Source organism: Erpetoichthys calabaricus, chromosome 12 (genome assembly GCF_900747795.2).
Source record: "Erpetoichthys calabaricus chromosome 12, fErpCal1.3, whole genome shotgun sequence".
In the NCBI taxonomy this organism is placed as follows: Eukaryota; Metazoa; Chordata; class Cladistia; order Polypteriformes; family Polypteridae; genus Erpetoichthys; species Erpetoichthys calabaricus.
Window position 1 is genome coordinate 12,906,381 of NC_041405.2, and position 24,035 is coordinate 12,930,415.

Sequence of the window (24,035 nt, forward strand, 5' to 3'; positions counted from 1 at the left end):
GAAAAAAGAACTCAGACTGAATGAGTACGTGGATTTGTGAATTTAACCGGATCTCCATATCTGCGTCCAGTCGATCGTTTCGCTGCTGCTGATAACTGTGCGCTAAACATTTTTTATGATAAGGTATCGGAATACGATAGGTACGAAATGCACGTAAGGTAATTAAGTTTTTAAAAAAGCTGCTTATTTACTCAAAGACGCATGCGCAGACGCAGCACTGACTGTTCAGTACTGGACGGCACACCGCACACTTCTTCTTCACGCGTCTGCTTTCACCCCGAGATTTGTTACACGAGTCGCTGCAATGACGGACGTGATAGAAGCTGAGACAGATGACCCCTACATGTTTCCCTACAAAGGGTGCAATTTTCCAAAAAATGCAACTTCTCCGGAGTACTTGGACACCCTGGAGGACTTCGAAATACGAGACAGCGACGTTTTCCTGGTGACTTATCCGAAATCTGGTAAGGCAGATCCAAATGTACCGTGAAGGATTTTGTGAATTCTAAAATAAAATTGCAGCATTGACGGTCACAGTGAATAATATTTATAGAAAATGTATCTCGGGATGGTTCAGATCACGGTCACGGTGACAGGTTACACAATACAGAAAGTGATATCAATCGCTTAGACTTTAGACGCATATGCTTATCTGAGCAACAAAGAAACGGAAGCGTTATTTTTAAAATTATCCAAAATAATAATCAGCAATGAGTAAATAAGTAAATGAATAAAATGTCACTTATATTGGTTTAAATTTCATTAAGTAGTCTCGAAAACAGCTGCTGACGTTTTGAAGAATTCATAAGTTGTTTTAATGAATGAAAGCAGATGGTGATAATGAAATGGCATCAATAGCAGAAGTGCCGATACAAGTAAAGGTGCCAAAGTGGTCTTTAGGGGCAATGACATCTAAAGAGCCATCCACTTGTCGTTCACCTTAATTTATTTTTATCTCTATAAATAGAAGAAAATAGAGTTGTCAAACGCCAATAAATTCCTTATTTTTAAAGGACTCTGGCTACACAAAGACACAGCTAGGTTCAGGTTTTCTTGATCTGAACCATATGGTTCTTGACTGGGTTGTGTGGATCCTCATAGCACCATTTCATTCTGAGAAAAGGTCTTTGCATATGAATTTGATTCTTTGTGCTTTGAAAAATTTCCCAATATGTAGAAAAAAATGAAAAATTTCATCCATGACAGGCTACAGGACACTAACAGATTAAGAAAATGTGTGTGTGTTACTGGACCTGTATAGTAAGAGATCTTTTAAAATTAGGAACTCGGTATTTCACAAATCTGTTGTTGTCTATTTTACTGTATGGAGACGGTTACAAATTGAAATAAAAATAGAAGGTTCTTTCTGGAACCTTCCAGTGGATTGGTCTTTTGGGAACCAAAAATGGCTCCCCTATGGCATTACTTTGATGAACCACTCTGAGACCCTATAAGTTTTAAAAATGTGACGTTAACGACTTCTGTTGTATCCACATCTTGGGAATCTTTTCAAAGCTCACAATTTCATATCAAGCAAAACCTGTCACAGAAAGAAACTGTTCTTTGTCAAGTGGTGGTTCTATGAGGAACCACACAACCCAGTAAAGAACCATTTAGTAACCACTGCTTTTGAGAAGAAAAAATAAATAAATAAATAACAAGAAGATGAAAAGAACAAGTAACAACAACAAAAGAGAAACAGTGCAAAAACACATTGTAATTATGAAATTTTCAACTTTATAAACATTTCTTAAAACCTTGGCATTAAGGAAGGTTTTCTTGCACTGCATTATGTACATACAGTAAATGGAGGCACTCAGTCTACAAAGTAAATCAAAGTAAATGAAGTTATACTCAGTGCCTAAATGTGTTCAAAATACTTTTAAATTAATTAGTGTATTTACAAGATATAAATACACACATAGCACTATATTTAAATCGAGACATTCTGAAGCAAGACCATATATGTAAAAAACTAAGGGAGCTGAATACAGGAATCTAAAATTGATAATAAAAGTTCAGCTAGACATGTGCTGTCTGTCATCACCTGTCATTTAATATTAAAGTAAATATTACTGTAATACTGCCAGAGCATCGTTTACAACAACAGAATGAACTGCACCCTGGCCGGCCATCACCCTCGATTATACCAATGCAAAAAATATCTCTATGGGATAGATAGATAGATAGATAGATAGATAGATAGATAGATAGATAGATAGATAGATAGATAGATAGATAGATAGATAGATAGATAGATAGATAGATAGATATGAATATTAGTATAGTAGGAAGGATAAAATAGTACTTGGTATAGTAGGCAGGATAGATAGATAGATAGATAGATAGATAGATAGATAGATAGATAGATAGATAGATAGATAGATAGATAGATAGATAGATAGATAGATAGATAGATAGATAGATATGAATATTAGTATAGTAGGCAGGATAACATAGTACTTGGTATAGTAGGCAGGATAGATAGATAGATAGATAGATAGATAGATAGATAGATAGATAGATAGATAGATAGATAGATAGATAGATAGATAGATAGATAGATAGATAGATAGATAGATATGAATATTAGTATAGTAGGCAGGATAACATAGATAGTATTTGGTATAGTAGGCAGGATTAGATAGATAGATAGATAGATAGATAGATAGATAGATAGATAGATAGATAGATAGATAGATAGATAGATAGATAGATAGATAGATAGATAGATAGATAGATAGATAGATAGATAGATAGATAGATAGATAGATAGATAGAACACATATATTTTAACATTTCAATCAATATTAAAACTGCAGAACCCTGGAATGGTTTGGTCACAAGTGGATGGATCATTATTTTATAAAACATTTTTACAAGATGCCTACAATGCAGATACCAGTGGAGTATTAAGCTGGATGCTCACATTTGTGATCTGCTTTGCCATTTCTCACCAGGTACTGTTTGGACCCAACAAATCCTCACTTTGATGTTTGCAAACGATTACAGTGGGGACTACCAGTCAAACTTTGAACGAATGCCTTGGATTGAGATCCAAGTGCCGGATCTTGATGTAGTGAATCGTCCGTCGCCCCGTCTCTTTGCTTCTCATTTGCCTTACTATCTTGCACCAAGGGGTTTGAAAGAAAAAAAGGGTAAAGTGAGTAAAGTTTCTTTTTTCTTCACATTTTGTACAATTATTGGCTGCAGTAGCATGTTCATTTCATTTACGTTCATCTGAAATTCACTATTACTTGGCTGTTCTGTCTAAGACTGCTTTATTATAAATGGAAATCAAAAGAGAGGGAAAGTGTATGTTTCTTTTTGCCTGAATGGTTTCAACATTGAACTCTATTTTATACAATTTATTCTTATTTTATTGTGTATAATGTATTCTTGAAATACAGTACATTATTATTTCTTGTAGATGGAACACAGTTGACATCCTATTCATGTTTAAAGCTATCTAAGGCAGAGTGGTGGCTCTGAGGCTAGAGATCTGCACTGGCAATCAGAAGGTTGCCGGTTTGAATCCTGTAAAATGCCAAAAGGGACTCTGCTCTGTTGGGCCCTTAACCTGTAATTGCTGAGCGCTTTGAGTAGTGAGAAAAGCACTATATAAATGCAAAGATTTATTTATTTATTTATCTATAATATAATATAATATAATATAATATAATATAATATAATAAGAAATTGAATTGAGTGTCATTTAGTTAATCATAAACAAAACTGTCTTCCAAGTTAAGAATCTTCTTCTTCTTTCGGCTGCTCCCGTTAGGAGTTGCCACAGCAGCTCATCTGTCCACATATGGATTTGGCAAAATGTTACACCAGATGCCTTCTTCCAAGTTAAGAATATTGTCTTAATATTCTTTGGTAAAATATATTAAGCAAGCTATTTACATTATTTAATATTGTAGTATACGAATGTAATTTGTTAGGTGTGCTCACATAAAATATGTCATATTCTTTCAATGCTCCTGCTGAGCGCGCATTGGTGATCAACTCTGAAACACTCAAGAGCTCACCCCTGCCATTTTGATTTTGTTCCAGCAAGTTGCAGAGTACTATAAATACTGAGATGCACTACAGGACTGATGATCATGAGCCCTTACGCCGCAGCTGTTAACAACTTGCTACCCTTGCTTCAGTTACTGACTCATCATCTAATCCACTTAGTCCTGGACAGGGTGGCAGGAGGAGCTGGAGACCATCCCAGCTACCATAGGATGCAAGGCAGGGACAATCCCTGGACAGGGTGCCACAATCCATCACAGGGCAAACACACACACACCAGTTTAGCATTGCCAGTCCACCTAACCTACATGTCTTTGAACTGTAGGAGGAAACCGAAGCACACAGTGGAAGCCCACGCAGACAAAGTAAGAACCTGAAAACTCCATGCATGGAGGACTCAGGACGTGAACCCTGATCTCCTTACTGAGAGGCAGCAGCACTACCTGTGTTCTTCTGTGACCCCCTAAGAGGGAAATGTACAAGATGACATAACCCCTCTCAAGGGCAATTTGAAAGAGTATGTTAATCAAAAATGGAGGTGGCACAGAATGCTTTAAGCATTAAAATTTCCAAGTAGTTTTAAATATGGAATCTTATAATTAAAAAACATGTGCACAGTGCATGATTTAAGATTTTTAAATTAAAATTGAACTTTATCAAAAAATTTACTTAAAGAATGAGTATGCTAAATTTCAATTGAACGGATCTTGTGATCTGACTTAACATCAGATGGATGGACTGACAAGTCATTGTCATGTTTTAGGGCCTAAAATGTCACATTTGCCTATCACCCTATTAATCAACATGAAATACTTGCTTGAAATAAGAACAATGAATCCGACCAGTTCAATACATTCTGACCAACCCATTTATTTTGTCTCCTCAACCACTTTTTTCATTTTGTGGGGGCTTGTAAGCTTTCTCTGTTAAAGATTATAAATTCTACACTTCTACATTTAGGAGTGTTAGTCTTATGTAATGATATGATGATCGGAAATAAACCACTGACTTTACTTATCTCTTTAACCCAGAGGTTATCAAAACAACCTTTAGCATTAGAAATCCGGTAAAAGTTCAGGTCTTCTCCAGAAATATAAATGTCTTGACTGTATATTATTTACGAATGATCCATAGAAGTTCATTTTCATTATTAAAACAATGAATTAAATAAGTTAAAATAAAAGTAATGGCCAGTTGACTGCAAAATATAAACCAAAAAAACTGCTAAGCTTTTACGTGTCTGCGTTCTGTATGCATATGGCAGTTGATTTGCAATGTCAGCTACATGTAATCTCTGTGTGGTGTCCAGTTAACCTACAACATGGCAGTGCAAAAATTCTTACAAATCCATCAGAGGCTAAAAAAACGAGCAGGTCTAAAAACCAACCAACAGCTGACTTTCTGTCTAACAGAATCTCTTGTCTTGTGTGATGTTGGTCCTTCCACCTCACTGGCAATCTCATTGTCTCCAGCAAGAAATGAGGAAGCAAATAGTTAGCACCAGCAGCACTGGATCAACATCTTTGCCTGAATCCTTGGCAAGTTACAGCAGCACTCGCGATCAGGAGGAATATTAAATGAGGGTCAGTAAGGCCCACAGCCATGCTTTCCCAGGTTAACCTTATGGCAGCGTTTCTCAACCTTTAAGTATTTGCGACCGGAGTTTTCATAACAGTTTTAATCGCGCCCCCCTGATGTTCTTTTGAAACCCTAATAAAATGTATTCCTATATTTTTTGCTGCCGATACACCGCTACAAGTTTAACATTTTCCTACGAATAGCGAAATTACGCCACAATGGCAACATTTGCGCCCCCTTTTTTGTTACTTTCCTTATGGAAAGGGAAACTTTCTCGTTGTTTGCAACTACATTCTTTTTGATAAGTAAATGTGACTACATCAAACTGTAACGAAAAATTGCGTTTGCTGATTTGAGGTCTGTAGTTGTCTGGAACCAAAAACTAATGGCTTTAGATCAGCATGTTCAGGTGGATAGGCTTTTATTGAAAGTGGATTTTCCTAATGAGGCATTATGAAAATTCAGTTTTTACGAGAAATTGTCGTGTCTCAGTCAGGGTTACTTCTCTGGCCTGTAGTTCAAATTCATGTTTTAGGTCTGTTTTGTTCATTTGTTATACTTTAATTTATGTAGTTTGTGTGTATCATTCTTTATTTTTGTTTTGTCTTCGTATTTAATCTGCCTTTGTTATGATCCATGTGTTTTGTGGGTGGTCCCCCAAGAGACGGACTCACCTGCCAATCACTGCCAGGCACTGCTCTCCAACCCTATAATACCAGAGGGCCTCCCACAGTTTCTGACGGTTCATTTCAAATTATGCTGATCCAAACGTTTTGCGGGGAGGTCCCCCAAGTGATGGAGTCACCTGCCAGGAACTGCCCTCCACCCTAAAAAAAAAATGGAGGTTCTCCCACAGTCCCTGGCGGTACGTTTGAAATGCACTGAGGATTGTTGAGTTTACTTGTGTTTATTATTATTTCTTTGAATTATTAGATCTCCAGATTTTCAACATTTTGCTTGGTTTTTGACCTTGGATTTTAGTTTTGGGTCTTTATTTGACTTGGATTGCCTTTGATTCAAGTAGACTCTTTTGCCTTTTTTGCTCTACAGAGCTCGCTTTTGTTACTGAGCACTGTGTTAAGAATACAATTTTTATTTTATAAGGATCCTGTGGGTACCCATATTACTTGTCAGGGTTTTATGGTGATTTCCCCTCCAATGAGCATTTTTAGATATGCTTGTAGAACTTTTAGGACCTCTCTAATGGTTTGGGAATCCTAGTCCATGACAGAATTCATCAATTTACAAAGTTGCCATTCAAACACTCACTGGGTTAGGGCAAACACCTCGAATCAGTGAGGTATTTAGGAAATTACTTACCCCCAACCCTACAGAACCCTCACTTTGACATGTTACAATGCCAATCGTTCTTGGACTTTGGATGTTGGATTTTGCTGTGTTGGATTTTTTTATGGGCAATTTCATGAAAGTTTATATGAAATGACACTCAGTGTTTCTCTCATCACCACATGCGATATTATCTTATCAGATTTCTTTTACATCCGTTGGTCGAGAGTGCTGTCTTCATTACAAAAATGTGATTCCGTGTGAATGGACAGTTCTGCTTGTTAACATCTTTCAGTTTCTAGAATTATTTATTCATCAATATTTCAGTAAAAAAGACATGTTTTGCAGATTGTGAGCATACAATGGGATGATTTGACACGTGTAAAGTAACGTGACCCACTTAATGGACATTTTTGTTCTGTTTGCTGTTTTCCAACATTGGTCACCATTGTCTCCTGTTCTACCAGATAATTGTGTTCATTCTCCATGAAAACATCCATCCAACCATCCATTGTCCAACCTGCTGAATCCGAACACAGGGTCACGGGGGTCTGCTGGAGCCAATCCCAGCCAACACAGGGCACAAGGCAGGGACCAATCCCAGGCAACAACAACAACATTTATTTATATAGCACATTTTCATACAAAAAGTAGCTCAAAGTGCTTTACATAATGAAGAAAAGAAAAATAAAAGACAAAATACAAAATTAAAATAACACAACATTAGTTAACATAGAAAGGAGTAAGGTCCGATGGCCAGGGTGGACAGAAAAAACAAAAAAAAACTCCAGACGGCTGGAGAAAAAAATAAAATCTGTAGGGGTTCCAGGCCACGAGACCACCCAGTCCCCCCTGGGCATTCTGCCTAACATAAATGAAATATGTTGCAGGGTGCCAACCCACCGCAGGACACACATAAACACACCCACACACCAAGCCCAATGTAGAATCGCCAATCCACCTAACCTGCATGTCTTTGGACTGTGGGAGGAAACTGGAGCGCCCGGAGGAAACCCATGCAGACACGGGGAGAACATGCAAACTCCACGCAGGGAGGACCCAGGAAGTGAACCCAGGCCTCCTAACTGTGAGGCAGCAGCGCAACCCACTGCGCCACCGTGCCACCCCATGAAAACATGAAATTAAAAATTCTCTTGTCGATCTCCACAAACTACACGAGATAAGTAACATACAAAGAAAATATTTTTCAGTGTGGTATTCACTTAATCCTTGATTTAAGCAACACTGCAGATTTCTAATGGTAAGTAAGAGGCTAGAGGCCCAAAGATTTATTCCTGCATTTTGGAACAACAAGATGATGGCATTGAGTATTGCAGCAAGCTTTATTAGGGCACACACACCAATGGATAAATGCAATGCATCATGAAGTCTCTTGAAGGTTTAAATAAAACTTTCTAAAATTAAACTGTTTGTGTTATTTGCAGGTGATCTATGTCTTACGTAATCCGAAAGACACAATGGTGTCCTACTTTCATTTTTCCAGGATGATGTTGAAATTGGAAACAATGAATAACATTGATGACCTATTGGAGAAATACTTAAGTGGGGATAGTAAGTTGATTTATTTCTCTGTTTGCTTATATGGCACAGTCTTCTTTTTTTTTTAAATAAATGTGCAACCTGATTTATAGGCAGCAAGTAATGGCCACCCATCTCCTTCACAAGTAAAACTGAACCTCAATTTGAATATGTGTGATGCCCAGGTGCTTGCATCTATGGACACCAACCCTTGTTGAGACATCTGGAAGTTCATAAATGAGATGAACCAGGGCAACTGTTGAGGCAGAGATAACTATTTGTGCTAAAGAGTCCAAAGTTTAATCAAAACAAATAATTAAAGAACAGTCATCTTTAAAAATTGTGCAGATATAGTTGGCAGGGTAAAGCAGATAGACAGTGTAAGCACAAGGAGGTGCCAGTGAACCGCACACCACAGACACAATGTCACCTAACACAATACCGTACCACATGTGCTTCAGAACAGGTTATCTACCTGAAGCTAAGCAGTACTTAGATGGGAGACCAGCTAGGAAATCTTGGGTTGCTGCTGGTAGGGGTGTTGGTGAGGACAGCAGGGGGTATTTACTTTGTGGTCTGAATGAGGACCCCAATGCCCCAGTGCAGTGATGGGAACACTATGCTGTAAAAATAGTGCCATCCTTCGGATGAGACGTAATACTGAGGTCTTTATAGATAGATAGATAGATAGATAGATAGATAGATAGATAGATAGATAGATAGATAGATAGATAGATAGATAGATAGATAGATAGATAGATAGATAGATAGATAGATAGATTTTCAAATGTTATTTGTCCCCAGGAAAAAATTGCTCTTTCCCACTGCCACGACCTCACAATAAATCCCTCCTTCATAGTCTTCAGCAAATTGACCAGCTGTCCCCATTGGTGCCCCGTTATCCCTCGGTAAGGTGACACTATCATGTCACCTCTCCTGACGAGGGACCCCCAATAACTTCTTCCAGCATTGGACCCTGCGTTACACTGTTATTTTTGCAGCAGCTTTGCTGTATTCTCCTCTGCTCTCTCCCTCTGTTTAGTTCAGCAGATCTGAAAGCTGCCATATCCTGGAACTCTTCATAGTCCTCCCATCTTATGCAGCTCATCAGAGCCGATGCCGTCAGTCCTGACCTCTCAACAAGGAACACATCCCTCCAGCTGTACTTCTCTTGATCAATCGCTCTTTTCCTTCTCATTCATCTCCCCTCCAGCACTTAGCCTCCCTCCTTTTAAATTGTAGCAAACCCAGGTGATACTCATTAATTACTTGTCGATTCTCCCACAATTACCTGAATACAAGCAAACATACGCGCTCGCATGTAAGCTGCTTGTCAGTGGTGGTAAAGCCACCAGGTAGTCCACTAAAAACCACTCAAATCAATTAATAAATCAACCCAATAAAACACCCTGTGACACAACTTTTCACAATAAGTATCATCTTTATTTGTTTCATTCTTGTTTTCAAGTGATTTATGGCTCCTGGTTTGAACATGTTAAAGGCTGGTTCACCCACAAGGATCAACTTAACTGCCTATTTTTATCCTATGAAGAAATGGTTAAGGTAATCTCTTTTATTTCTTCAAGTATCTTGTGATTTTTCTGAAATATATAACTATTAGAATACTTTGACAACAGTTACATTTGACACACTTGATAAAAGTGAATAAGGTGTATCCATATCCTGTATACCATACACTCAATGAGCAAAAATCTTAGGAGCTCCTTAGTAATACTGGGTAGTTCCTCTTTTTGCTCTTAAAGCGGCCACGTGGCATGGATTCCACAAGATGCTGAAAACATTCCTTTGTGATTCTCGTCCATGTTTACAATTTTTCCAGATATGTCAGCCACCCATTCTCGCCTTCATGACCTTTAGATTCCCCAGATCATAATCCAATCGAGTGTCTGTGGTAGGTGCTGAGAAAACAAGTCCAATTCATGGAGGCCCTAACTTGCAACTTACAAGAATTAAAGTGTCTTCTGGTAACCTGTTGGTGGACATCTTCAGAGGTCTTATGTAGTCCATGCCTAGATGGGTCAGAGGTGTTTTGGCACAACATTGGGGACCTACACAATATTACAATGATGTGGCTGATTGGTGAACGTGTAGCGATGAGTAAACACGACTGAATTCATCTTTCCTTGAGTTTGACAAAAACGGAGGGGGGTTCGGAAATTTTGGTAAACTCGGCAAAACAATTGAAGTCAAAAGGAAAAGGAGAAACTGAACTAGTTTTGGTAGATTATAATGGTATAATCATCTTTTAAGTGTCTCTGAGGGCTAAGGAAGTGTCCGTAACTATGTTGGACTGATGGTTGTGGCCAAAAATGTGATCAGAACTGTGAGGCAGCAGTGCTAACCACAGCACCATTGCGCCTCCATGAGTCCACAATACTCTGAGTCCTTTATCTCCCTCTGCATTTCCCAAGCTCCTATCACTATGACAAACAGCTACAGAGCCTGTGGTTGCAGGGATCAGCATTGTATCCCACCTGATCTGTGCTACATAGTGAAGAGCATAACATGCTTAATCCAGACGTATAGACACAATTTACAATGAATCTATTGAGAACAGTGCAGCACTTTCATAATATTCTGATATTGTTCAATGAAAATACTTCTCAAAAGAAAATTCTGTCAGAAGTCGTTTATCCACATTTGCAGGTTATATCGGGCTGTAAATTATTAACACATGTGCAAAGCAGATCAAGCAGTGGTGCAGAGTGTGAGGTGGGGTCTACCTACGGTAGGCATGCATGAAAGTTCTACGCATGTACAACACAAATCATGCAGGTTGTGCAGATCGGATAGTGGCATCCCCATCCAACAGTTCTGTAATGTCACCTTGGCCTCAGAAAGCATCATGGGGTGCTGGGATAAGCAGGTTTGGCTAAGTTACCTGGCAAATTTTCAGGGAAATAAAATCAACAAACAAGGTCTCCGGCAAACCCAGCCACAAACAAAAGCTTTGGCAAATTTCATCAGTCAACACTATTTGTTATATAGTGCCATTTATTTATATATATATATAGTGCTTAAACACTTTGTCAAACTCCTGCTCCCTTTAGGATCTCCACAGTGCAGTTGTGAAGATCAGCAAATTCATAGGCAAGGACCTTGATGATGCCACCATTGACATGATTGTGGAAAAGTCCACTTTCAAAAACATGAAGAATGACCCCAAAGCAAATTACGAGTTTTTGCCGGATGATGTTACTGACAAGAAACAAGGACACTTCCTCAGAAAAGGTAATTCAGGATTTTAAAAAAATGTACTTTGGGTTTAAAGATGTGCAAGTTTGTGGTTCCTAATTATTACAGAAATTACAGGGAATGAAAATCATCTTAGGAAACCGCTTCCATTTTCATACAGATTTCAAGGTACTCCATATAACATTTGAAATTTTACCTCTGATAGGCTGTCAAATGGTCAGCAATGGGTAACAGTCATTAGACTAACTGTCATTTAGTGGTTTTACAATACAAAATGGAACTGTCACATACTTAGAGTCACTTGTCAATCTAATGTGCATATTATTAAAATGTGGGAGAACACACAAGAATCAAAATAAGAGTTTGAACCCAGAGTTTTAGTAATGGTGTACATGACTCTCATATATAGTCTTCTTCTTCCTCGTCATCTTTTCCCTCTTCTGTGTGGGGTTAATGTGCTTTATCAGCCTTCTCCAAACATGTCGGTCCTGCACCTCCTCGTCAGTCAAGCTGTTTTCCTTCAGATCTTCTTTTAATCATGTCCATCCACCGTCTCTTTGCTTTCTCTTACCCTTTACTTTCTACCACTTTTTTTGCCCACATATCTATTGGCTCTCCTCATCCCATGTCCACACCACTTCAACCTCCCTTCCTGTACTTTCTTAGACATTTCTCCCACTTTTATTGTACCTCTGATTGTCTCATTTCTTTTTCTGTACTTTGTTGTAACTCCACACATCCATCTCAACATTCTCATTCCTCTCACATCCAAGTTTTTTCTCCTGTGCTTACTTACTCATGTCAAAGCTCCCATGCCAGAGCATACAAGGGCCATCCGCAAACTGTTCACTCAATGTTGGAAGTGCAAAATTGGCTAAAACGTCTTTGTCTGCTGTAGCCTTCACAGAGGCCTGGCCCAAACCCTGCCATTATCTCTTCCTCCTCACCCACTTTTGTTGGACATCTAGTATATACCTAAAAATGTTACTATCACCAGCTGGTAAAGTTTTGCAGATGATACCAAGCTAGGTGGATTGGCAGATAATCTAGAACCAGTTAAATGACTACAAAGGGACTTGGACAGCATAGGGGCTTGGGAAGATTTATGAAAGATGAAATGTATTGTAAGCAAATGTAAAGTATTACATGTAAAAAGTAAATATATTAGGCCTGAATACACAATGGGAGGTCTGAAAATCGAAAGTGCACCTTATGAGAAAGATTTAAGAGTCGTAATGGACTCTACATAATTAACTGCCAGTGTTCAGAAGCCATTAAGAAGGCTAACAGAATGTGAGGTTATGTGGCGCCCTGAAGTTTAGAGTAGAAGTCCAAGGAGGTTCTGCTCAAGCTTTATAACACACTGGTGGGGCCTCATCTGGAGTACTGTGTGCAGTTTTGGTCTCCAGGCTACAAAAAGGACATAACAACACTAGAAAAAGTCCATAGAAGAGGAACTGGGCTTACTCCAGGGTTACAGGGTATGAGTTATGAGGAGAGATTAAAAGAGCTGAGCTTTTCAGTTTAAGCAAACGAAGATTAACGGGAAACATGATTGAAGTGTTTAAAATAATTGAGGGAATTAGTCCAGTGGATCAAGTCTGTGACTTTAAAACGAGTTCATCAAGAACACAGGGACATGTTTGGAAATTTGTTAAGGGTAAATTTCACACAAACATTTAGAAGTTTTTCTTTATACAGAGAATTACAAACACATGAAATAAGAGACCAAGTAGTGTGGTGGGGAACAGGACTTTAGGGACCTTCAAACCTTGACTTGATGTTATTTTAGAAGAATTAAGTAGAGAGGACTGGCAGGGTTTTTTGGTCTGAATGGCCTGTTCTTCTCTAGATTGTTCTGTTGCTATTAGCATTACTGTGTCTTTCAGGTATTATTTTGATATGACCTCATTAAGATCACTTAATCACTTACTATATACATGGAGAATGTGATTTATTCTGCATTTTTAATAACTAGAGGTACTGTTTTGTTTTTTTAGTTTGTTTGAATCATTTCAATAGTTAATCGTGCATTCACATGCTTAATATCATTTTTGGGTTAGAAAAGTAGCCATCTAAAGAAGCTGCCTCTGGGGTCCAGCTAGGCCAGAAAAAAGCAATCGAGCCTCTGGTCTTGTGTCCTTTACTGAAGTGCAGAATACTTGTGTTGCCGTGTGTTACATTTTCTCTGACAGTGTTCCCATTTTTATTGCCAATAGTGCCACTGCTTCGCTTATCTATGTGACCCTTATGTGCCAGTTGTCCTGGTTTACATTGAACTGTGGTCATTATCTGGTGCTATCAGTTCACCGTGACTTTTATTGGCACTTTGCTAGGTGTAATCAGGTACTTGCTGGTGTTTGTGTTTCACACACACCCACACTGGGCTATTTAGAATTGGCCCCATTTAGAAGAACAGTGTTTTTTAGAAAGTATAAAGCTCAGGCCCCTTCACTTTGTTTTTGCTCCAACCCAATTGCTTAATAAGAAGCATTTATTGCTCAAGTAACACTTCAGCTTCACTTTAGTTGTCTCGCTCATTAAGATTTGGAACCCTTATTGCTTATTTTAGTCTTAAACAGCTGTATTCTTGGTTTTTAATGGCTCCTAATTAGTAATAACATGCAAATGACGAAAGAGACCAGCATTTCTCCATTTAGCTTGTTACCATTTACCCCTGTGTGTATTTATCACGCACTATTTGGTTTAATTAAATACTTGGAAGGAAAGTGAAGAGAAAAAAGTGAAGCACTGAGAATTACTCATCTGTTTTAGACTTCAAATCATTTGGATGATATCCTTAGGAAGGAAAATAAATCTAGGATATGAGAATGACCTGACATGGCAGAGTTAAAACACTAACAAGCCATGCAATTAAATAATTGACAAGGATTGTTTTTAATTAAGCAACTGGGTTGGAACAAAAACCTGCAGCCACTGCGGCCCTCCAGGACTGAATCTGCCCACCCCTGCCTTATGCTAAACTCTTTCAAATAAAAAATTTCCCCACATCAAGCACCCCAGAATAACAAAGCAAAAACAAAATTTTACAAATGTATGCAAATATATTAAAAATAAAATACTGACATATCTCGTTGACACAAGTATTCAGACCTTTTACTCAGAACTTTGGCAACAATTCCATCCTAGAGTATTCTTGGGTCTGCTGATTTCAGGATTTTCTACCATTTTTCTCTGCAGATCCTCTCAAGATCTGTCAGGTTGGATGGAGACTGTCGAGGGGCATTTATTTTCGGGTCTCCTATTGTCCTACTGGGTTAAGAACATTCCCAGAGTTGTCCCTAAGATACAGTGGTGCCTTGGTTTGCGAGCATAATTCACTCTGGAAATGCGCTTGTAATCCAAAGCACTCATATAACAAAGCAAATTTCCCCATAAGAAATAATGGAAACTAAGTTGATTCGTTCTACAACCCAAAAATTTTCATATAAAAATGATTAATATAAAGTAAAAATACAAAAACAAATTAACCTGCACTTTACCTTTGAAAAGAATTCTGTCTGGTGTGAGGGAGACAAGAGAGAGGAGAGGAGGACGAGGGTTGATGTGTAGTACAACTTTCACTCTAACTAACAGAATCCCTGATTTCTGTTGGCTCGCTGGAATCTTTTTCTTTTTTTGCGACTTTAACAAGGAACTTATCGAATGACAGCCGCTTTTGCCTTTCACTACATTTGGACGCAAAATTTAAAAAATGCTTTACGCACTGTAAGGTTTCTAAACTCTTTTGTGATTCCCACAATGGGACGACACGCGGAAGAGCATCCCGAAGCTACTGCAGGCTCCCAAGGCTGTAGCAGTTTGCCGTAAAAGTGAATCCGAAAAGATTGCGGACATGCTATAAGCGCCTACCGCTGATGGGTGAAGCAACCTTATAAACACAAGGGCACAGTATTACTTGGCCATTAATCTGGCCCTGACTCTGCCTGATTGCTGTGTCTGTGTATAGCAGAGTGGCAGATCCCGCTACAATAAATAACCGTGCTGTTCCTGTTTCAAGCTGAATAAAAGCTGGTTTTGCCAAAGTATTGAGTCTCAGCTTCGTGTTTTGGGGTGCAAGACAGGGACTTCCACGTTACAGCACACACACGTGGTCACAATGCTATAGTAAACAGTATACTAAAGATTTGGGGTACCACCCTGGTAACCCCTGTAACAGATAGTGGGCGCTATCACTCCCTTGAACCCTTGTTCGAAACGCCAGACACCAGATAAAAGTCTAATATGACTTTATTTTATCAATAAACAGTGCACAAAGCACCCTACACTCCACAATACTCATAAAAATAAACAATAATCAATTACTAATCAAGCCTCCACTCCAGACGCGTTGCCACCCTTCCACCCAGCTCAGCTCGACGTCTGGGATTTCCCATAGTCCTTTTATAGTCCTTGACCCAGAAGTGTTTCTCTCTGTCCATGTGACTGTTAACACTTCCGGGTCAGATAAAAACTCCGTTTCTTCAACCCGGAAGTGAGTCATTCGCTCTGTCGCCGTGACTAATACGCACTTCCGGGTTATAGATGAAACAAAAGTCTCTGGGCCTTCCTGCAGCGTCCCCAGGAGGTTCCCATGGTATCCAGCAGGGCTGTGATGAAAAACTCCACTGTCCATGATGCCCTGCTGGAACTCGGGGCACCTCTGTGTTGCAAGTAGGGCTCCACCTGGCGGTTTGGGGGTATTGGCCGGGATGAACAGCCGGCCATATTCCACACCCCATATAACTGAATGGCTGGAAACAAAAGAAAACATGCAACAGCTGTGGAGACGTCATCACAAACATGAGTCCATTATAGAACTGATTAAAAATGTCAGACCTTCCGGTTTTAAGTCCTTGAAGAAGCAGGTCCTGGTTGTGCCAGTGATGTTGGTTTTGCAGTCTGTACAGAGAGAAAGAAGAAAAGCATTAGGACACAGCGCCAACCCCTGGAGCGGTGGGGAATTACAATCACTAGAGGTCTTAAGCCACCCCTTGTGCTCCTGCATGTGACAGACTAATCCTGGTTTCATCAGACCAGTGAATCTTGTTTATCACAGTCTAAAAGTCCTTTAGAAGTCTTTTTTGGAAACACCAAGCGGGTTTCCATGTGTCGTTTACTGATGAGAGGCTTCTTTCTGGCCACTTTGTCATGTAGCCCATATCAATGGAGTGTGGTAATGATGGCTGTCATCCTAGAAGTTTATTTTATCTCCAAATAGGTTCTCTGATACTCAGCCAGAGTTACCATTGGGTTTTTGGTCACCTCTCTTACTAAGGCCCTTCTCCTACAATTGCTCAATTTAGCCCGATGACCAGCTTAGGAAGGGTTATGATTGTTCCACACTTCTTCTATTTAGGAATTGTTAGGGCAGCTGTGCTCCTGGAAACCATCAATGATGCAGAAATGTTTCTATAGCCTTCCCCCAGGTCTGCACCACGACACGATCCCGTCTGTAAGTACTGCAGGCAATCCCTTCAACCTCATGGCTTGTTAGACATTGTCAACTGTGAGACCTTCTAAAGACGGGCGTGTGCAGGTCCTAATCATGAGCAGTCAACTGAATTGACCAAAGGGAGGCTTCCAAACAAGGTGGAGAAACACCTCAGTGATGATCAATGAATGGTATGCACTGGGGTCATATTTTAAGGGTTCATACCAAAAGGTCTGAATACTCCTGTCAATCTGATAATTCATTTGTTTTAGGTTCAATAAATTTGCAAACATTTCTAGAATCTTGTTTTCACTCTGTTAGTCTCTGGTATTGAGTGTTGCTTGATAACGGGAGAAAATTCATTTAAATGCTGTTATCACAAAGATACAACATAATATAATGTGAAAAAAGTGAAGGGGTCTGAAGACTTTCTAAATCAACTGTATGTGTGAGTGGGCCCTGTGAGGGGATCGGAGTCAAATCCACGGTTGGACCCCGCAACTCTGAATTTGAAATAAGCAGGTTTGAGAATGTTTTGCCAGTATTATGCTTACCATTAATTTTTCTTTCTTTCTTTCTTTCTTTCTTTCTTTCTTTCTTTCTTTCTTTCTTTCTTTCTTTCTTTCTTTCTTTCTTTCTTTCTTTCTTTCTTTCTTTCTTTCAGGAAAAGTTGGGGACTGGAAAAACACATTAACTGTGGCTCAAAATGAACGCTTCAATGAAGTATTTCAAACAAAGATGGAAAATGTACCTCTCGAGATAATCTGGGAACTTTAAACAAGAACCATAATGGTTGAAACCCGATATACAGCAACTATTACATAACACACACTCACTGATATGTACAGTGAATTATGGACACCCTGAGGTAAAGGGAGAAAAAGAAATTCTCATATTATCAGTGCTGGAAAATCCTCTGTATTGACAATCAAAATTGTATGATTTTTACTGCATACAATATCTAATGATTTAAACATTTTTGAAAGCTGTTCTTAAGCAAATTAATATTATAATAATATTCAAAATGGAGTTAATTTCATCATCTATTGGAATGTATTTTGTAATACATGTAATAATACAAACTGCATTGCATTTTTCATTCCAACAGATGACAGACACATCACAAACATTTGTAGCAATGAAGTGAAATACTACAAATGTTTGTGATGTGCCATCTGTTGGAATGACAAATACAATGCATATCTTTTATATGCTGTTCGGTATGGGGTTCATAAAAGCAGGGTTAATGTTTGTAATGCACCATCTATTGAAATGACAAATGCAATCCATTTTATTACTAGTAATGTTTGTAATGTGCCATTTGTTGGAATGACAAATGCAATGCATTTTACTACTGCATATGTTTGTGATGCATCATCTGTGGGAAGGACAGAGACATATCAACCAGACGGGCACACAGATACACAGACACACTGCACACTTACTTGTCCATCCATCCATTGCCTTCCATTGTCTGAACCAGCCTAATTCAATTGCTGACTGGAAATGGATAGAAGCAGATTCTTTCCTGCCAGTGTGGTTGGTAAGGCAGGGTGGAAGCTAATTGCTGCTATGATTGGATTCTTCCTTAAATTTCTTTGTACGCTTTTCTTAAGTCATCATGGCCTTCTGAGTGTCTTTTTCTGGGGGGGGTTTCTGATCCAAGAAATCATTTCCAGCAGTTTGTTTTTCATTTGATGGCTTTATAAAAAGATAAAAACTTGTGTATGTCATCATTTGAAGCCATTTAGTTTGGACAGCAGGCTCTGCTATTTTTTGGATTTTCCGTTGTTCATTTTCTAGGTAACATTTACAGCAATTCAACTATTAAGTCATCATCTTACCCAATCCTTCCATTGCACTGGCTCCCTAACTGGGATGTCAGCCCATGTCTGCCATCTATTACATTAGCTTAGGCAGAACAATTAAGACACCATACTATCACAAGACACGTTCAAACAGTGCATTTAGAAGGCAGAAGGACAATAATAAATGAATATCACCAGAGCATGCTCAGGACATTGAAAGGTTTTTATTCTTAGCTATAAAGGTGTAGTCTGGAAGCAGCCTCATCTCTTCATTCTTTTCTAATATGTGGACCACTGAGTCAGCAGCCTTGTAAAGTGTTCTTAAAAGACAAAGCTGCATATGAAGAATTCTTTGCCTATGCTGTCAACTTAAGATCAGTGGTAACACACCAAGCAAGTAATAATTCTGAATAAATCTCACAGTTTAGTAAATCAGATTTTTTATGGAATTCACTGAACTTTTTTTTTCATGTAATAAGTGATATGAAAACCTCCTTAAAAATTAATTCCTCAAAATCCAACTGTGTTTAAGAATTTACATAAAATGAGGTGAAAGGAGAGTCAAATAAAACCAGCAAGGTTGTAAAATTCATTGCACTGTAGTTACCTTCCTTATCTGATCAAACTTTGATTTTATGTCGGGCCTTCTACTTGATTATCTTGTGCTGTATTACAAAAGTTCCCAATGAAAATCTGAGTTCTGTGATCTGCTGAATACCTAAACCCAACAGCGGACTCTCTGGGTTGTTTAAAGTCTTCAGCAAACCTCTGCTACAGCCAATTCTGTTGTTTCTCATGACACAAAATGGTAAAAAGTATCTATCTATCTATCTATCTATCTATCTATCTATCTATCTATCTATCTATCTATCTATCTATCTATCTATCTATCTATCTATCTATCTATCTATCTATAACATTACTTGGCCGCTTCTTTAACCGGAATGTGTTAAAAATGAATGAAAATGGAACATCAAATGGACTGTGCTTATACAACAAGCATCATGAGGGGGGAAAGTTTAAACCCAAGTGCGAGATATAAGCACCTTCACTTTTTTCAAGCCTACCAGATGAAATCTATACCTCCACCCATCTCTCCATCCACTGATTTCCTGTACTGCACCTGCCATTTCTGTTACACCATACTGAGAAATCACATTCTATTTTGGCAGTGTAGAGTGATTAGTTAATATAATAATCTTTTACAATTTATTACATTGCATTTATTAAATACTAGCTGTCCCCTGTGGCTCTGCTCTGCCCGCGTGGTAGTGAAACAGGAGGAACTTTAAAATTAATTTTAAAAAAAGTTTGTATTGAGAAGAATTTATATTGATAGCTTTCATATCCAAGGTCCTCTTGATTACAATATTTTTGGTTTTGCTCTCGGGGCAAGAATGTAATTGTGATCTCTTTGCCAAAAATGTAAAATGTTGGAAAGGTATCTCTGGCAAAGCAGAGGTAGGTAGGTACCCTCCAACGTCAAACATTGCCACTGTATCTGATCATGTTCAGCTCTGACGGGAAAGCGTCCTCCACATCGAGAGAAGAGCACATGGCCATGATATCTCTGTCAATGACCAGCTACCCTCTAAAACACACATAGCTGTGATCTCTCTCTCAAAAACATCAAACGCTACTTTTTAACAATTTCTAGATGAAAACAGGTATCGCTAGCCGAGCAGAGGCAAGGTACACTCCAACCCAAGGCGAGAGGTAGAGCGACTCGAACAGAGGCTGGCGTGTGAGTGAAGAGGACCCCACCTGACTCGCTACTCCTGAGGTCCCACCTCCCTATTCCCACGGCCCGCAAACTGTCACTCAAATTCACGCAAATAAATCGGTGCCGCAACCAAACTATGATACTTAGAGCAATGAGAGAAGTTGCAAAATCAACCGGAATGTTCAAGAAAAATTATAGAAAAAAACCCAATCTAAATCCATTAAGTAGTTCTCTTGTGAAAAGCGGACAGACATACAGACAGACAGATGTTGGATTTTATATTTACAGAGATATAAACATGTGGAATCCCGTTGTCATGAAATTCATGGGACCATAAAAATTTTGTTATAACAGAAATTTCACTATAACAAATATGGGGAAAATAAGCATATTGTTGTGACCAGGGTCACCGGCCACATCCATCGGCAATGCCACAAGGACAGCTCCATAGCTGCTCTGCTGCATCTGGTAAACAGTTAACCAAGGGCAAAGTAATTGATTGTCCTCTGCAGGACCACACTTACTGCGTAACATACTTTGTGTTTTTGACCTGCCCTTCTTCACACTCTCCTGTTCTACCACAGCAGTGATTCAGAGCCGCTGGCGTTCTTCTAATCTGAAGATGGAAGCAAAAGCAGGACAATTGCACCCATGTCACGGCCTCTATCTCGTGTGCTTGAGTACTGATGTACCAACTCCTATTTTGAATGAAGTCTTGAGACTGTACCTGCCTTCTCTATACAGTAATAAAGTACCTGCATTTTCCTTGGAAACCTGGACTCTCCTTCCTGTCTTTCATGCAACGCAAACTTGACAATACCTCTATAAAAAAACAGCACTTCTTAAAGTGTAAAAAATATTTTATTTGAAAATGAAGCATTAGGTGTAATAGAAATATAGGTATGAATACAGAATCAAAATGAGACAATAAATGTAACTTTTTCTTTTATAGAAATACAAATGCGCTTCTAATTTTTTTCTTCCATTTACATTGCTTCACGGTGTTATATCCAGTGGCCATAAATTGGCTGAAAAAACGTTCATTATACTGAAATTTACATTTCGTCAAAGCAAAATCCATTAAACATGATGTTGTATGAACTTTTGTCTAAGCAAATAAAAATTATTTGATACTCTGAAAATTTTGTTACTTCAGTATTCGCTATAATGAGATTTGACCTGCATATATATAACTGAATGAGAAAAATAAATACATTGCCATACACTAAGTCTGTCAAAGATGAGACAACATAAAATTAAGTTCTAAAATGTATTTAAATTATTTTCAAACTAACTGCAAGAAGCAAATATTAACCAATCAGCAGCATAGGTCCAAGAGGGTCAATTCACTTTGATATGTCTTGGAAAAAACAATTTGAACAGAAACATCTTGGTTACGCTGTGCAAAATGCACCTTTCTTGTTTGCCTGAGCAACTTCACACTGAATCCTCCCCAAGCCGTTTTCATAGCTTGTGAGTGCAGATTACGAAGGATATTCCAGGTAAACCAAAGGCTGAAAGACAACAAAGAGACTTTGATTATTCTTAAGTAACATTAGCCTGGTTACAAAGATATGTAAATTCACAGTTTTCTTTTCATCTCTAATTTAAGGGTTATTTTTAAGTGCCAGGCAGGATTATCCAGCATCCATCTCAGGAGAACAGAGGGACCCTTCCTGAGAACGGAAGTCAGAATAGAAGGACAGCAGTGGACTGGCATTCCATCCGGGATGGTTATTTGACCCTTACCCAGACATTAGAAGAAAACAACAACAACAACATTTATTTATATAGCACATTTTCATACAAATAATGTAGCTCAAAGTGCTTGAGCGATGGAGGCTTGGGTGGGGAGGATTCTATTTTGGAAAATGTTTATTCCCCCATCTGCTAGATGGCAGCATCCCAGGGCCTGGGTAACCATGTAGACACCTGCAGGGCATGACTGGAGTTGTAGTTAGCCCTGCTGGGTCCTATGGGTCCTGTGAGGGGGTACTGCAGGGATTCTTTTCTTCAGGGCTTCCATTTGACCCAGAAGTGCTTCCATCAGGTTATGCCTTGGCACTCAAGTACTCTGGATCTGACATAACAAGAAGTCAACCAGCCTCTTCCAGGAGCAAAGAAGGCAACACTCACTGGAGGGAGGCGGATGGTGAGAGAAGGGAAGAGAAGAATATTGTTTTTCATCATGCTTGTTTAAGGTTAGAGGCTTTTATTATAAAAATACTTCACAAAAGTTTCTCCAGTTTAAACCTGTGACACACAGATGGCAGAAATATTTTTTTAATTAGTTACAATTTTGGTAAATTCTTCTAGAATCAAGTTGTTATTTTTTCTATGCCAATATTGAGACTTAAACTGCATTTCAGCAGTTATACTCAAGTTGTCCTCCCAGACACCACGTCTTCTGCAAACCTTTCCTTACTGAATTAGTGGAGTATAAAAGATAATTGACTGATTAGGGGGAGAAGACCACTGCAATTAAATGATTAGCAAAAACCTAATTAGAAACACAGACTAACATATCCAGCATGTGCAGGTGTGGCTAATTGCAGGCTCTAAATTGGACCCATATGAGTGATTATGGGGTGCGTGTGAGACGAAAGGACTTGGCACCCTGTCCAAAGCTGGTTGCATAATGGACACCTTACAGCTCTAAATATTATCTAAATATTAAATGGTGAGATTTCCTCTCCACCACAGTTCCAAACTCTGGCAGAATATAATCCAAGGCACATTGTGGCCTCTATTGACCCAACAATAGCATGGCTGTTTCCATTTATTCAATCATATACAGTAGATTATAAGGTGCTGTACAAATGTAGTGGGACTTAAACTGAATTAGTCATGGGATAAATATAATTGCAATGTGTTATAAAAGAAAAAGAATTGGAAAGTAATCTACCATAGTATTGAAGTCATCCAGGCAAACTGCCTTGCATGCAGTCCAGCATGATACCAAGCAATTGATGAGCTCCAGGCCATGAGAAACAGCACATAAAGCACAGATTCCTGTCTTAATGAGAGAAAAGAGAAACAAAGAAAAATATAATCTATCAGCACATCTTTCAAAGCTGGCTTTTTCACAACTGCAGAAAATGAGACTTCAGACAATGTACTGCTGACCAGCACTGCTGCCTTACAGCCATGAGACTGGGCTCAAAACCTGTGTGGAGTTTGCATGTTTTCCTGTGTCTGCATGAATTTTTGTTCTTGGTACTCTAGTTTTCATCTCGCATTTTCCAACATCATGGGAGCCAGAGTAGCTGCTGACTCAAATATGGCCCTGGTTTACTGTGTGTGAGTAAGCAAGGGGCAAAATACAGGGGTCTCAGAAATACAGGCATCCATGAACCACCCCCACCACCCATGAAGTACTTGAAAGCCTAAAAATCAAATTGTAAAGACATGTTATGGTGCTACAAAT

At 38.8% G+C, this 24,035-nt stretch overlaps 1 protein-coding gene and 1 long non-coding RNA gene across 2 annotated transcripts; one reads left to right on the forward strand and one right to left on the reverse strand.

Annotated features, from left to right (window-relative positions):
• Positions 1-202: 202 nt before the first annotated feature.
• Positions 203-19,477, forward strand: LOC114661885 (amine sulfotransferase-like). Its single transcript, XM_028815108.2, has 6 exons — positions 203-464; positions 2,961-3,163; positions 8,334-8,460; positions 9,896-9,990; positions 11,499-11,679; positions 17,742-19,477. The coding sequence occupies exons 1-6, from the start codon at positions 305-307 to the stop codon at positions 17,852-17,854; spliced, it is 879 nt and encodes a 292-aa protein (XP_028670941.1). The 5' UTR covers positions 203-304; the 3' UTR covers positions 17,855-19,477.
• A 2,017-nt stretch (positions 19,478-21,494) lies between these two features.
• On the reverse strand, positions 21,495-23,661 carry LOC127529797 (uncharacterized). The gene is made up of 2 exons (XR_007936417.1): positions 23,514-23,661; positions 21,495-22,122 (listed from the first exon to the last, which is right to left on the reverse strand). It is a non-coding gene; the product is annotated as an uncharacterized LOC127529797 (long non-coding RNA).
• Between the last annotated feature and the right edge of the window lie 374 nt (positions 23,662-24,035).

Coding starts and splice junctions, on each gene's coding strand:
- LOC114661885 (XM_028815108.2), top strand. CDS start 305: ATGACGGACGTGATAGAAGCTGAGACAGATGACCCCTACATGTTTCCC. Junction 465..2,960: donor GGTGACTTATCCGAAATCTG/GTAAGGCAGATC, acceptor ATTTCTCACCAG/GTACTGTTTGGACCCAACAA. Junction 3,164..8,333: donor TGAAAGAAAAAAAGGGTAAA/GTGAGTAAAGTT, acceptor TGTTATTTGCAG/GTGATCTATGTCTTACGTAA.